General features: G+C 36.1%; 1 protein-coding gene across 1 annotated transcript in view; it reads left to right on the top strand.

The window, feature by feature from the left end:
• LOC141301437 (serine/threonine-protein kinase BRSK2-like) overlaps positions 1 to 13,294 on the top strand; it is a 53,406-nt gene that overhangs the window by 24,958 nt on the left and 15,154 nt on the right. Inside the window, exons 3-4 of the mRNA XM_073831664.1 lie at positions 8,291 to 8,376; positions 13,080 to 13,220. Coding sequence (XP_073687765.1) covers positions 8,291 to 8,376; positions 13,080 to 13,220 — 227 coding nt within the window. The remainder of the gene's footprint in view (positions 1 to 8,290; positions 8,377 to 13,079; positions 13,221 to 13,294) is intronic.

The following is a 13,294-nucleotide window of genomic DNA, read 5'->3' as shown; positions in this document are numbered from 1 at the left end:
CCTCCGTGACTGCTCTCCACAGACCAATAACGATCAGCGAATTTGCACGAATGATTCCTGTACGTTTTGAGTTACCAACTCAATAATGAGTGTGGGAGAATCTACAAGACGAATTATTTCCCAGTCAAATAACCAATTTGGATTAGCGTCAGTCTCGCGCACTTACTCGACCTTGACTTTGTGCGACGGACCGTCGAAAGAAACTTTTCAGGGTCGTTTCTGAAAATGAGGTTCTCGTTGGTCTTTATTACAGCACGGCACTTACATTATCGCTAATTATCGGACTTCGAAACCCGGTGACCCGCAAGAGCTTGGCGAACCCAGCGACGTGCAGAGGTGTTCTCGCTCGAATCTAATGATCCTTCGTTTTAACGATTTGGCTCGGTTGATTGCCTTCCTCTCAACTCACCCCCACAAATCAAGAACCATGCAACCTGAACCCGAATCTCCGCCGGCCCACGTTGACTCAAAGTGGTGTGGAGTCTAGGCCAGACCTGGTGTAATAACTCACTAATGAAGTTATATGGAAATTGGATGGCTGCAAGCACACAGATGTGTAGAGTTAATTAACGCTCGGCTATTCATAGAAGTAGGTGCACAGGTGCCGGCAAACTGACATTTTGAGGGAATGGGTCAATATGGTAAGATGGAGCAATGAGAAGTTGGCGAGCGTAGGGTGGACATGATGTTAATGGACGGAGGAGAGAGTCAGGCTCATTTGCAGCAACACTTTAATCATGAGAAATAAATTCACGCTGCTGCCGCCGAGTTTCCAAGTTTCACAGATCTAGAGGAGCTACTACAAGGTCTTATCGCAGATAATGAGTGCTTAAAATCGATATTTGCAATCTAGATGGTGGCACTTTCAGATTCACGTTTAAAATGTATTCACAGTGTAATTAGCACTAATCATTTTATAATTCAGACCTTAGTACTTGGAGACGACAGATTTAGGGCAACTGGGTCACTTAATTTTTCTTTTTCCTTTTTTTTCTTTTTAATTCCTACATACAGTGTCTTAAATACACCTTTTCTATGATGAACATGTTTTTAATTTCTGTTATTTTTTTGGAACATAGTTGAAAAGGTTAAGTTGAACTGTTCTGGTATAATTATGAGGAAAAAAAGCCTGTTGAAAATGACGAAATTCTTGAAAGTTTTAGAATAAAATTAAATGAATAAAACTGCTTTGTTGCTTATTAGAGACCAAGCACCAAACCGATTGTATCCATTAGTTTTCTTCTTCTTTTTCTTCTTCTTCTGGTCATAAAGTCTATGGCAGACCATAGAACCACTTGCAGGAAAGTTATGAAATTTGGCACACAAATAGAGGGCAGTCTTAATATTAATCATAGCAAAAACTCTCTAGCGCCACCAATAAGCCAAATTTGCCCTTATATTTCTGCTAATACCTTTTGAACGTAAGGCCTAGAAGGAAAATATTTTTTTCCATTGATTCCTTGGTTGATGCTAAGTCAAAAAAAAAAAAAAAAATTTGCTTTTTCGAACTCGTTCTAGATGTTTTGTCTGATTTCTTTCACCAAAACTGGCTCAGATCATCTTCAGACAATGCTGACCAAAAGTTATCAAAAGCTTTTTGATATACCAAACCGTTTTTGTAAAACGAGTTAACGAATATGACTTGGCTCATGCCGAGCTTAATGTATTTTGAATTTTGCAAAAAAAAATTACCTTTTCAAACACATTCTAGGCATTTTGTCTGATTTTTTTTTTTTTTTTTACCAAATTGACTCAGATCATTTTCAGACAATGCTGACCAAAAGTTATCAAAAGCTTTTTGATATACCAAACCATTTTTGTAAAACGATTTAACGAGTTGAATGCATTTAGAATTTTGTGAAAAATGTACTTTTTCAAACTCGTCCTAGACATTTTGTCTGATTATTTGAACCAAAATTGGCTCAGATCATCTTAAGACAATGCTGACCAAAACTTATCAAAAGCTTTTTGATATACCAAACCGTTTTTGTAAAATGTGTTAACGAATTTGACTTGGCTCATGACGAGTTGAATGTATTTTGAATTTTGCAAAAAATGTACTTTTTCAAACTTGCCCTAGAGGTTTTATCAGATTTTTTTTTTACCAAAACTGGCTCAGATCATCTTCAGACAATGCTGACCAAGAGTTATGAGCTTTTTGATAAACCAAACATTTAACGAATATGACGTTGCTTATGCCAAGTTGAATTTATTTTTAATTTTGTGAAAAATGTGCTTTTTCAAACTTGTCCAAGACATTTTGTCTGATTTTTTTTTTTAAACCAAAATTGGCTCAAATCATCTTCAGACAATGCTGATTAGAAGCTATCAAAAGCTTTTTAATATACCAAACCGTTTTTGTGAAACGCGTTAACAAATTCGACTTGGCTCATGCCGAGTTAAATGTATTTTGAATTTTGCGAAAAATGTACTTTTCCGAACTCGTCTTAGAAGTTTTGTCTTATTTTTATTTATTGATTTTTTTTTTTACCAACTAATCATTTTATAATTCAGACCTTAGTAATTTGGGATGACAGATTTAGGGCATCTGGGTCAATTCCTACATACAGTGTCTTAAATACACCTTTTCTATGATGAACATGTTTTTAATTTCTGTTATTTTTTTGGAACATAGTTGAAAAGGTTAAGTTGAACTTTTCTGGTCTAATCATGAAGAAAAAAGCCTGATGAAACTTTTTGAAAATAACACCTGATTTGACATTATATTTTATCGCAGTTTTAGAATAAAATTAAATGAATAAAACTGCTTTGTTGCTTATTAGGGACCAGGCACCAAAGGTGCTTAGGAACCTATTGTATCCATTAGTTTTCTTCTTCTTCTTCTTCTTCTTCTTCTTCTTCTTCTTCTTCTTCTTCTTCTTCCTCTTCTTCTTCTGGTCACGGAGTCTATAGCAGCCCATAGAACCGCTTGCAGAAAAGTTATGAAATTTGGCACACAGATAGAGGGCAGTCTCAATATTAACCATGGCAAATTTAGAGTATCTCAAACTCTGTAGCGCCACAGATTGGCTAAATTTGCACTCATATTATCAAAATGCAAATAAATAAATAAATAAATAAATACTTTTTCAAACTCATCCTAGAAGTTTTATCAGAATTTTTTTCCACCAAATTGGCTTAGATCATTTTTAGACAATGCTGAATAAAAGCTATCAAAAGCTTTTTTGATATATACCAAACTGTTTTTGTGAAACACGTTAACAAATTTGACTTGGCTCATACCGAGTTAAATGTATTTTGAATTTTGTGAAAAAAGATCTACTTTTTCGAACTCGTCCTAGAAGTTTTGACTGATTTATTTATTTTTGTTGTTGTTGTTTTTACCAAAACTGGCTCAGATCATCTTCAGACAATGCTGACCAAAAGTTATCAAAAGCTTTTTGATATGCCAAACCATTTTTAAACCGATTTAATGAATATGATTTGGCTCATGTCGAGTTGAATGTATTTTGAATTTTGTGAAAAATGTACTTTCTCAAACGTGTCATAGATGTTTTGTCTGATTATTTTAATATCAGACAATGCGGACTAAAAGCTATCAAAAGCTTTTTGAAATACCAAACTGTTTTTGTGAAACACGTTGACAAATATGACTTGGCTCATACCGAGTTAAATGTATTTTAAATTTTGTGAAAAAAAAATTCTTTTTCGAACTCATCCTAAAAGTTTTGTCTGATTTTTTTTTTTTTTTTTTTTACCAAAACTGGCTCAGATCATCTTCAGACAATGCTGACCAAAAGTTATCAAAAGCTTTTTGATATACCAAACCGTTTTTGTAAAACGAGTTAACGAATATGACTTGGCTCATGCAGAGTTTAATGTATTTTGAATTTTGCGAAAAATTTACTTTTTCAAACTTGTCCAAGACGTTTTGTCTGATTATTTTAACCAAAATTGGCTCAGATTATCTTCAGACAATGCTGACTGAACGCTATCAAAAGCTTTTTTTTGATATACCAAACCGTTTTTGTGAAACGCGTTAACAAATTCGACTTGGCCCATACCGAGTTAAATGTATTTTGAATTTTGCAAAAAAAATGGTCTTTTTCGAATTGTCCTAGAAGTTTTGTCTGATTTTTTTTTTTACCAAAATTGGCTCAAATCATCTTCAGACAATGCTGACTAAAAGCTATCAAAAGCTTTTTTGATATACCAAACCGTTTTTGTGAAACGCGTTAAAAAATTTGAGTTGAATGTATTTAGAATTTTGCGAAAAATGTTATTTTTTGATCTCATCCTAGAAGTTTTGTTTGATTTTTTTTTTTTTTTTTTTTTTTACCAAAACAGGCTCAGATCATCTTCAGACAATGCTGACCAAAAGTTATCGAAAGCTTTTTGATACACTGAACCAATTTCATAAAGCGTGTTAACAAATCTGTCTAAATTTCTGCTTATAACCAGCTTTTTTACATCTTATGTGATTTGCTCAAAATGTGTGCAGAATTGATCAAATATGCCAGCGCACACACTTTCAAGTTGGCATTTGCCTGTTGAGCTGCTGCCATCGAGATGAGCGGTGCTATAATGCTAACGGATAGTCTGACATAATTTGCTTTTATCGAGTAGTCCTCAACAGTAGAGATTTCTCATCCCATGGCTTTCCTAAAGCCCCTGAGTGTGGTTTATGCTCAGCAGAGATCCTGTGGCACATCCTTGTGTTGAATGACATTCCACTCAGCCAAATTCCCTGCTTGGCTCTTCAGACTGGCTTTGGATCAGCCATTCAGCAAGGTTTGGTCTGGTGCCACGTTTGTCAAGATGGCTTTGTCCAGGATTTTCGTGACTGTTCCAACACACTCTTCAGCCATTGGCCAGATTGTTTATTCCCTGAATAGTCATCACATCTGTATGCCTGATTAAAACAGCAAGTGAAGGACTTTGACTCAATGTTGAGCAGATGATGTCAGTTCATGAAGCCAAATCAATCCAGATATTTACTGAGGCTAGTTATAGAATATTAAGACAGATTGGATTAGCATGGCTCAGGATCTTTATGTTTTCGCCACATATAGCAGGATGTGTTTCCATGACTTTCACACTTTGTCGGCACAGAATAGCGACACGGATGATTACAGTGACAATCCCCTCTGGAGAAGCCTGGGTTTAAGTGCTTTGCTGAAGGGAACAGTGGTGATCGTTGTCCTTGTGGGGAACAAACCAGGCGTGGATGGTAGAATTGGGTTTTTTTAACTTTAGTTTGTACTTTAAAGCCCAGGGATTGATTTTATTATAACTAACAGATTTCAGCTTTTTCTTTTGTTATTTGAAGTTCACATTTAACTCTTGGTAATTCCTTCCAATTCCTGAGTCATATGCATACCAACATTTTACATTTCTACAGTTCAAGACATTTTGTCTGATTTTTTTTTTCTTTTTACCAAACTTGGCTCAGATCATCTTCAGACAATACTGGCCAAAAGTTATCAAACACTTATTGATATACCAAACAAATTTCACAAAGCGCGTTAACGAATTAGGAGAAATTCACGCAAAAATGGACGCGAGGCTATATCTTGGCAACACTTTAGCGAATTCTTACCAAACTTGGTATGTGTTATAACAAGCATGACCTGAGGGCACAGAAATAGTTTTGGCACAGCGCCACCTTCTGGTCAAAAGATTGAGAAAAAATTGGAGAAAAATTGACGTTTCTGCTTATATTTTCTGACCAGTTTGGGCAAACTATTAGGACTTGGTCCCACTTTACATTAGGTGGCCTTAACTACTATGTACTTACATTTAAATTAATAATTTGGTACAATGTACTTATTGTGTACATACATGTTTTTACATTGTATTTATACCTATATGTAATTACATTTGTAATTAATTTCTGTAATTACCACTGTTAAACTAACCCTTACACCCTAACCCACCCTTAAACCTACCCATACCACCAAACCTGTCCCTAACCTTACCCATATCCCACTTTAATGGAAGCAAACGTGTTTTGCAATGCAATATGACCACGTTAAGTACATTGTACTTATTTTTTGATGCAAGTACATAATAGTTAAGGGCACCTAATATAAAGTGTGACCTAGGACTTTTTGCCATGGCTGTAAAATTTATGTTTGTTGCTTTTCAAATGGCACTTGCTGTTTATATGATTTTATTGTAGATTTTATTTATTCTTGATCTTAACAACCCAAAGAGTAGTGTACTGTCTATAGTTGAACTGTCTAATTGTGTCAAATTATGCAAAAAGTCAAATTATTATTTAATTGTATGTATTTATAATACAATAAGGCAAAATAGCAATTTAACCATAGCAAGACAAAGAAGTTGGTTCTTTTATTCCAAAAAAAAAAAAAAAAAGAATTTTTCATTATGTTCAGGAGGGAAAAAAATCGTATAGAATTTGGAATGTTTTTCTCTGAATGACTTTGTGTCATACATGATACATCATGGTAACTTTCTGTATATAACTGGTTGCGATTTGAAAGGTCAGTGGCAAACGGGGTCAAAGTCAAGCTGCAAAGTTACAACTGAAGCTTGAAGGTTGACTCCACAGAGTTCAAAGCATTGGGGACCACTGGCGCGCGTCACGCGAGTACACTACACTGTACTGTAGTGTAGTGTGTCCGGATGAGCGTAAGTAATTCAGGAGGTTTCGAGAGGTGAGTTCAAAGTGCTGCTGTGGAACATTAGGGTCAGGTGGGTTCGGGAAATATCGTCTATGTCCCCATCCTCCGCTCTGATCTGCACTGGCAGGTGTGCATGCTAGGAATATTCCAGAAGACAGTGATGCAAATCAAACACGATTGTCTTGCTTACAACTGGCAAAATCTTAGGTTCGGTCTGTGACTTATGAGCTCAGTTCTTTGCGAAGTGCTTGCGTTTTTAAGATTTCTTTTGGTTCCCTGTCGGTTCAGAGAGATCTTTCATGTAAACTTGCCTTGTAGGTTATCTTAAGTTTGATTCAAAGGGAAAATATGTTTATCTTGTGCATGTAGGAGTCAAATTATAGAAGCACAGCCTGTTCAATAGACTGACAAGGATGCTTATGTATCAAAGTTGCGCTGTGGACTATTCCTGAAGAATTCTGCAAAGGTATGCTGTATCTGACATGGGCATCTGAACTTTGTCATCATATTTCATTTTGCATTTATGAAACCTCTAAAAGTTCAGCAGTCTGATGAAGGATAAGTTGCGATTTAGCTGCTCTCAGTTCCCAAATACTGCTGTATCAGTTCACACATTGCGGTTGCAGAGACATATTCAAGGTCACTCGTCTAAATCACAGAAATTATGTCTATTTACCTTTTAGGGTTAAATGGTTCTTGTTGGCTGCTTCTTTTTGGGTAAAAGAAAAAAGAAGTTCAGTTCCCACACATGACTCTAATGAGTCTAATGAGTGAATCAAAACCATACAACGCAACTAGTAATCCCATTCCTGAAGTATTTAATCTTGTCAACTGTTTTTTTATTGAATTAAAAACATAAAACACGACCAGTATAGTCTGATTCCTTATGCGTGACTGAGTTCTTTTTAGTGAATCAAAAACATAGTGCAACTAGTCTAGTCCAATTCCCAAAGAAGGGACTTTTGTAAGCCAGTTCATTTTAGTGAATCAAAAACATAAAACCTGACCAGTACAGTCCAATTCCCAAAGTCGATTGTGTTTGTTAAATCATAAATATACAACATTTTCAGTGTTGGGGAAAGTTTCTTTTAAAAGTAATGCATTACAACATTGCGGTTCTTCCTTAAAAAAAAAAAAAAAAGTAACTAATTACATTGCTTAGTTACTTTTTATGGAAAGTAATGTATTGCGTTACTTTTACGTTACTTTTTAAATCTGGGTTGGGCTTGTTTGTTTGCATTTCTTTACTATTTACTTGAAAAGTAATCTGATTACATAACTCAAGTTACTTACACTGTTACACTGAACATGACCAATACAGTCCAATTTAATTACTTTAACCTAATTTAATTACTTTAATGATGACCAATACAGTTCGATTCCTGAACAAATGACTCCAACGAGAGTCATTTGTCCAATTTCTTTTAGTCATTCAGAAATATGCCGCTTCATCTTACAACTAACTGATTCATTTTAAATCAATGGTTTGTTCCAATATGTGTTTTGTCAGTATTCGTTTATAAAAGATAAATAAATGAATGAAATTTGTTAGCAATTACAATTACTGTTGTTTACTATAGTTAAGGCCATCGTGTAAACCCATCTTTTGCAAGAATTGTTTTGTATTTGCACTTTTTGGTCCTGTGAATTCAATATCTTTTTTATCTTTTATTTCTCCACAGGTGGAGCGAGAGATCGCCATCTTGAAGCTAATAGAACATCCACATGTATTAAAGTTGCACGACGTCTATGAAAATAAGAAATATTTGTAAGTATAAGTATTTTGATTAAATATTGCTGTTTTTTAGTGTTAATTTGTAGCACAGTGTATTGTTAATACTATCTGCAAAGATATTATTAATAAATAATTATTTAACAAACATGAAATATGCCTAGAATTGCAGTCCCAAAATGTGAGAGTACAGAGCAAAAACAAGTTTGGTGTACATAGCCTAAAAGTTTTGGCAGAAATGCAAGTGTAAATGTGTTTGATCTTAAAAGGTTTTGTAAGAGAGTGATTCTGCTGGTGCTAAAACACTCTTAATGATGAAAGTGTGAAGCAGCCTGTTAGTCACAGCAGTTTGAGAGCTGCTAATGGGGCCACGAGTCATCCTTCATGTAAACACCATGATAATTCACTTAGCATTTTTTGGCATCGACAAATCTTCATAAAAATGATTTCTGTTTACCTCATCACTCACTTGTTTATATTTTCTTGGGTTTTGAAGCACTTGCTTGGGTTTTATAATTTACATCACTTGGTATCATGGTTGCCCAATACTATACTTTTTACCATTCTTACCACGGTACATCCATATTCCGCCAGTAGGTGGCGACAAGTGATACATTGAATCATACCCTCAACTGATAAATTCAAACATTGATTCAATAAGAGACGAGTGAATCAATGAATCATCCACTTCGTTCAAACAATGATTCAAAACACTGCTTGTGTTGAATTTTAGTATATCTTCGCAAGGGACAATACTATAGAAATTAAATTTGGATATATTTTAGAGTAGTCAATGTGCAGCTTGTATAGAAGTATAGATTTATTATCCCTTAATAATTACTCAACATACAGCCATCATTGTCAAAATAAGTGGCAACAAAAGTGAGAACACCCTATATTGCCCAAAGTGTCAATATATGGTGTTAACACCATTGTTATCTGGGACTGCCTTAATCATCCTGGGCATGGAATTGACCAGAGCTGCACATGTTGATGCTGGGAACCTCTTCCACTCCTCACGGAGCTGCTGGATGTTAGACACATGGTGCTTCTCCACCTTACGCTTGAGGATGCCCTACAGGTCCTTAATAGGGTTCAGGTCTGGAGACATACTTGGCCACCCCGTCACCTTCAGCTTCAGCTTCCTCAGCAAAGCAGTTGTCATTTTGGTGGTGTGTTTGGGATCGTTTTCATGTTGGAAACCTGTCATTCGACCTAGTTTCTGCAGGGAAGTCATCATGTTCTAGTCCAGAATGTACAGTATATAATGGAATCCATGTTTCCCTCAATGACCTGCAGCTCCCCAGTACCAGCAGCACTCATGCAGCCCCAGACCATGATGCTTGACTTTAGGCAAGACACAATTTTCTTGGTACTCCTCACCAGGGCATCACCACACATGCTGGACACCATCTGAGCCAAACAAGTTTATCTTATAGTCTCATCAGACCACAGGACATGGTTCCAGTAATTTATGCTCTTGGATTGGTTGTCTTCAGCAAACCGTTTGCAGGCTTTCTTGTGAGCCAGCTTCAGATGAGGCTTCCTCCTGGGACGACACCTATGCAAACCGACTTGTTGCAGTGTGTGGCGTATGGTCTGAGCACTGACAAGCTGACCTTCTACTTCTGAAACCTTTAAAGCAATGCTGGCAGCACTCATGCATCTGTTTTTTGAAGCCAGGTTCTGAACCTGACGCACAGAACAAGTGCTCAACTGTTGATCGAATCTTGCGAGGCCTGTTCCGAATGGAGCCCATCTTGGAAATCCTCTGTATGACCCTGACCACTGTAGTGTAACTCGGTTTCAGGGTGTTACTGATCCTCTAATAGCCTTGGCCATCTTTGTGAAGAGCAACATTTCTAATTCTCTAATCCTCAGAGAGTTCTTTGCCATGAGATGCCATGTTGAACATCCAGTGGTCAGTATGAGAGAATTGTACTTAACCCCCTGGGGTCGACAAACGCGTATACGCGTTTTGTGGCAGTTTCCCAAAAGGAACTTCAAATACTCGTTCATTTCTGATTGTACAGATGAAAGCAGTATAATTTTAACTGCTCTGATACAAGATACACAAGTTTGTATGGTCCTGTCAAGCAGACGAAAACATAAACATGATCAATAGGGCATGTAGCTTTGCATGGTTAAACAACATACTGCTGTTATCACTTGGGTGTACTCACTTTTTTTTGACAATAATGGCTGTATGTTGAGTTATTTTCAGAGGACAGTAAATCTATACGGTTATACAAGCTGCACATTGACTACTCTAAAATATATCCAAGTTTCATTTCTACAGTATTGTCCCTTGAGAAGATATACTAAAATGGTTGCTGAAATGTGATGTGTGTACTCACTTTTGTGACATACTGTATGTCTAAAATGTAAAATGTAGTGAAATGTAGTGTATTATGCTGTAGTATTAAGCAACCTCACACTTCCAATCGTGTCATTTGAGCATCAGAAAGTGCAGTGACAGCTAGTGGTGGGAAGAATGGAGCAATAATTTTTAATGGCTTGCGATTCAGTTTACTAGTTACAAAAGCAAAGAATTGAGTGGAGGTAAATCTAACCAAGCTGTCAGCATCAGATAGTGGCTGGCTATTGTTTTGGCTTGGAATAAAACTCACACATGCTCAAATGTTGTTTAATTATTGTTTATGACACCGACTCGCTTCTTTTGACTCGTAGTGTGTGAGTGTTTGTATCTGAAGAAACTTGTATCCACAGAAACTTAAAAATGTGCGGTTAGTTAGTCCTCCAAACTTTCCCTGACAGAACATCTTTCAGAAACAACCCTAATTCCAAACCATAACAGCACGTTATCGTCAAGGAGACTTAACAAAACTAAAACCCACTAAAAGTTTTATCGTGTTTACTCGCTGGTATGCCTTTTATCTTCACACTCACCTTCCATTGTGCGCTCTCGGTTCAACCGCGCTCGGCCGCTGTAGAACGGAAGCTGTCAGCCCGGTATTTCTCAGCATAGTACAACCTTCAACCAAAGAGAATCATTCTCTGCCCTGTTTGCTTGTTTAAACGAATATCTCCCATACTAGGGGGATGAAATTGTCTATTCTCTTTGAGATTTCTGCAGATGCTTTGAAAAGCGTCTTGAGGAAACCATTCGTTCTGTTAATGAGGTTTCTGTATAGACTTCATGAAATCTAAACCTTGTTTGTTAGCTTTGACGCTACTCACTTTACATGCTAGTGTTTTTCTAAATGTTTACAAACCAAAATGTAAAAATGAACCTAAAATATTGACGACTCATAGTCGAGTCCAGATTTCTGTCCAATAAACTTATTGTCCACAAGGTAAAAGAACTACAAGTGAGGGGGGAAAAAAATAGCCTTTAAGTATTATCTGTAAAATATTTAGGAAGTTTAAGAGCGAAGGGAGACACAGACATCTCTGAGTAGGTACTTCCTTTGAACAAGTAATTATTTCACGACTGTCAGTCTCTTGATTTACTGCCATTCACAAGTCCTTTCTCCTAGCCTCATGGGATGGTTAAGTGTCCATCAAATGTGCACTGTATTTCACCTACTTTTAGTAAAAAAGTATGTGATTTTGATGTGATATGAAGCCAATACATAATTTGCAGTGCTTAAAAAATGAGTTCACCCCAAAATAAAAATTCTGCCATTAATTACTCACCCTCATGTCGTTCCAAACCCGTAAGACCTTTGTTTATCTTCAGAACACAAGTTATTATAAAAATATAAGATATTTTTGATGAAATCCCCCGAAATCTTCAGACTTGTTTACGAAGACTGTTTTATGTACAGAGTGTGTCTTCCTCTGCTCGAAAACAAGGACTTGCGGTTTGGAACGAGTAATTAATGACAGAATTAAAGGAGGTTAAAAGAGGACTTTTCACTCAATTTGCTTATTGCTATTCACTGATTGGTGGAATTTCACAGCAGAGTTATGGGTAATGTAGTTTTTCACTAGGAATTCTGCTGTTGAATGCGATTATTTAAAAAATATATAAATAACGAGGACTGAAATCATCTAGGGCTCTCTCCGATAATGAACGCGATATTGCGTAGCTTGTCAGTGAATTATGGCTCTGTGTAGTAAATGCCGTTCCATCAATGAGCATGTGAATTAGATTTATGACTAATCACAGAACCGGCATTACTGACCAGATGCGCATGCGAATCGCATCCAATAATTAAAACCTTTGCATCTTACAGTAGGCCTGTCTTTAAAGGTTTATAAATTATTGTTCAAAATCAGTTCTCCTATTGAAAAAAAAGATTTTTTTTTGAAACCTAACAGTTGCACTTTATACCAACTGACTAACAATTGCAAGTAGTTGTGGGCTGAATTTGAAATAACATGCTACTTTACTATTTTAGTTCAGAACAAAAATATGAGATCATTATTTACAAAAACTCAAAAGAAATGTAAATTACTTTCATTTCTGAGAACATCTACAAAAATTTTAATAGACGTGATTTTTAAGGCTGCTGCCAATTCATCTTGATGAAAAAACACTTAAATTTGAATTTAAAATTTGAATATGAATTTATGTGAACACAACATTCTTAATGTTTGAACAATTACAACTATTATTCATTTTTGTATTTTAAAATTGGTCTGTCGAAAAAGTAAGACCCATCTAAGAAGTAGTATGCATACTACAGTATTCCAGCACAAACTTTCTGAATTAGTAAGAAGTATGTCAGGGTCTGTAATGTTATTTCTCTTTGTCTTGTTTCTATTTGCAGGTATTTGGTTTTAGAGCATGTGTCGGGTGGAGAGCTGTTTGACTATCTGGTAAAGAAGGGACGATTAACACCCAAAGAAGCTCGAAAGTTCTTCAGACAGATCATCTCAGCTCTGGACTTCTGCCACAGTCACTCAATATGGTGAGTGTGACCATTCATTCCTGAACATGTCGACGCGTTTTAATGAAAATCATGATAGCAGTGTTCTCAAATTG

The sequence above is a fragment of the Garra rufa genome, chromosome 25 (assembly GCF_049309525.1).
Source record: "Garra rufa chromosome 25, GarRuf1.0, whole genome shotgun sequence".
NCBI classification, from domain to species: Eukaryota; Metazoa; Chordata; class Actinopteri; order Cypriniformes; family Cyprinidae; genus Garra; species Garra rufa.
The sequence above is the reverse complement of the archived record's forward strand: the minus strand, read 5'-3'. Positions and strand labels throughout refer to the sequence as shown.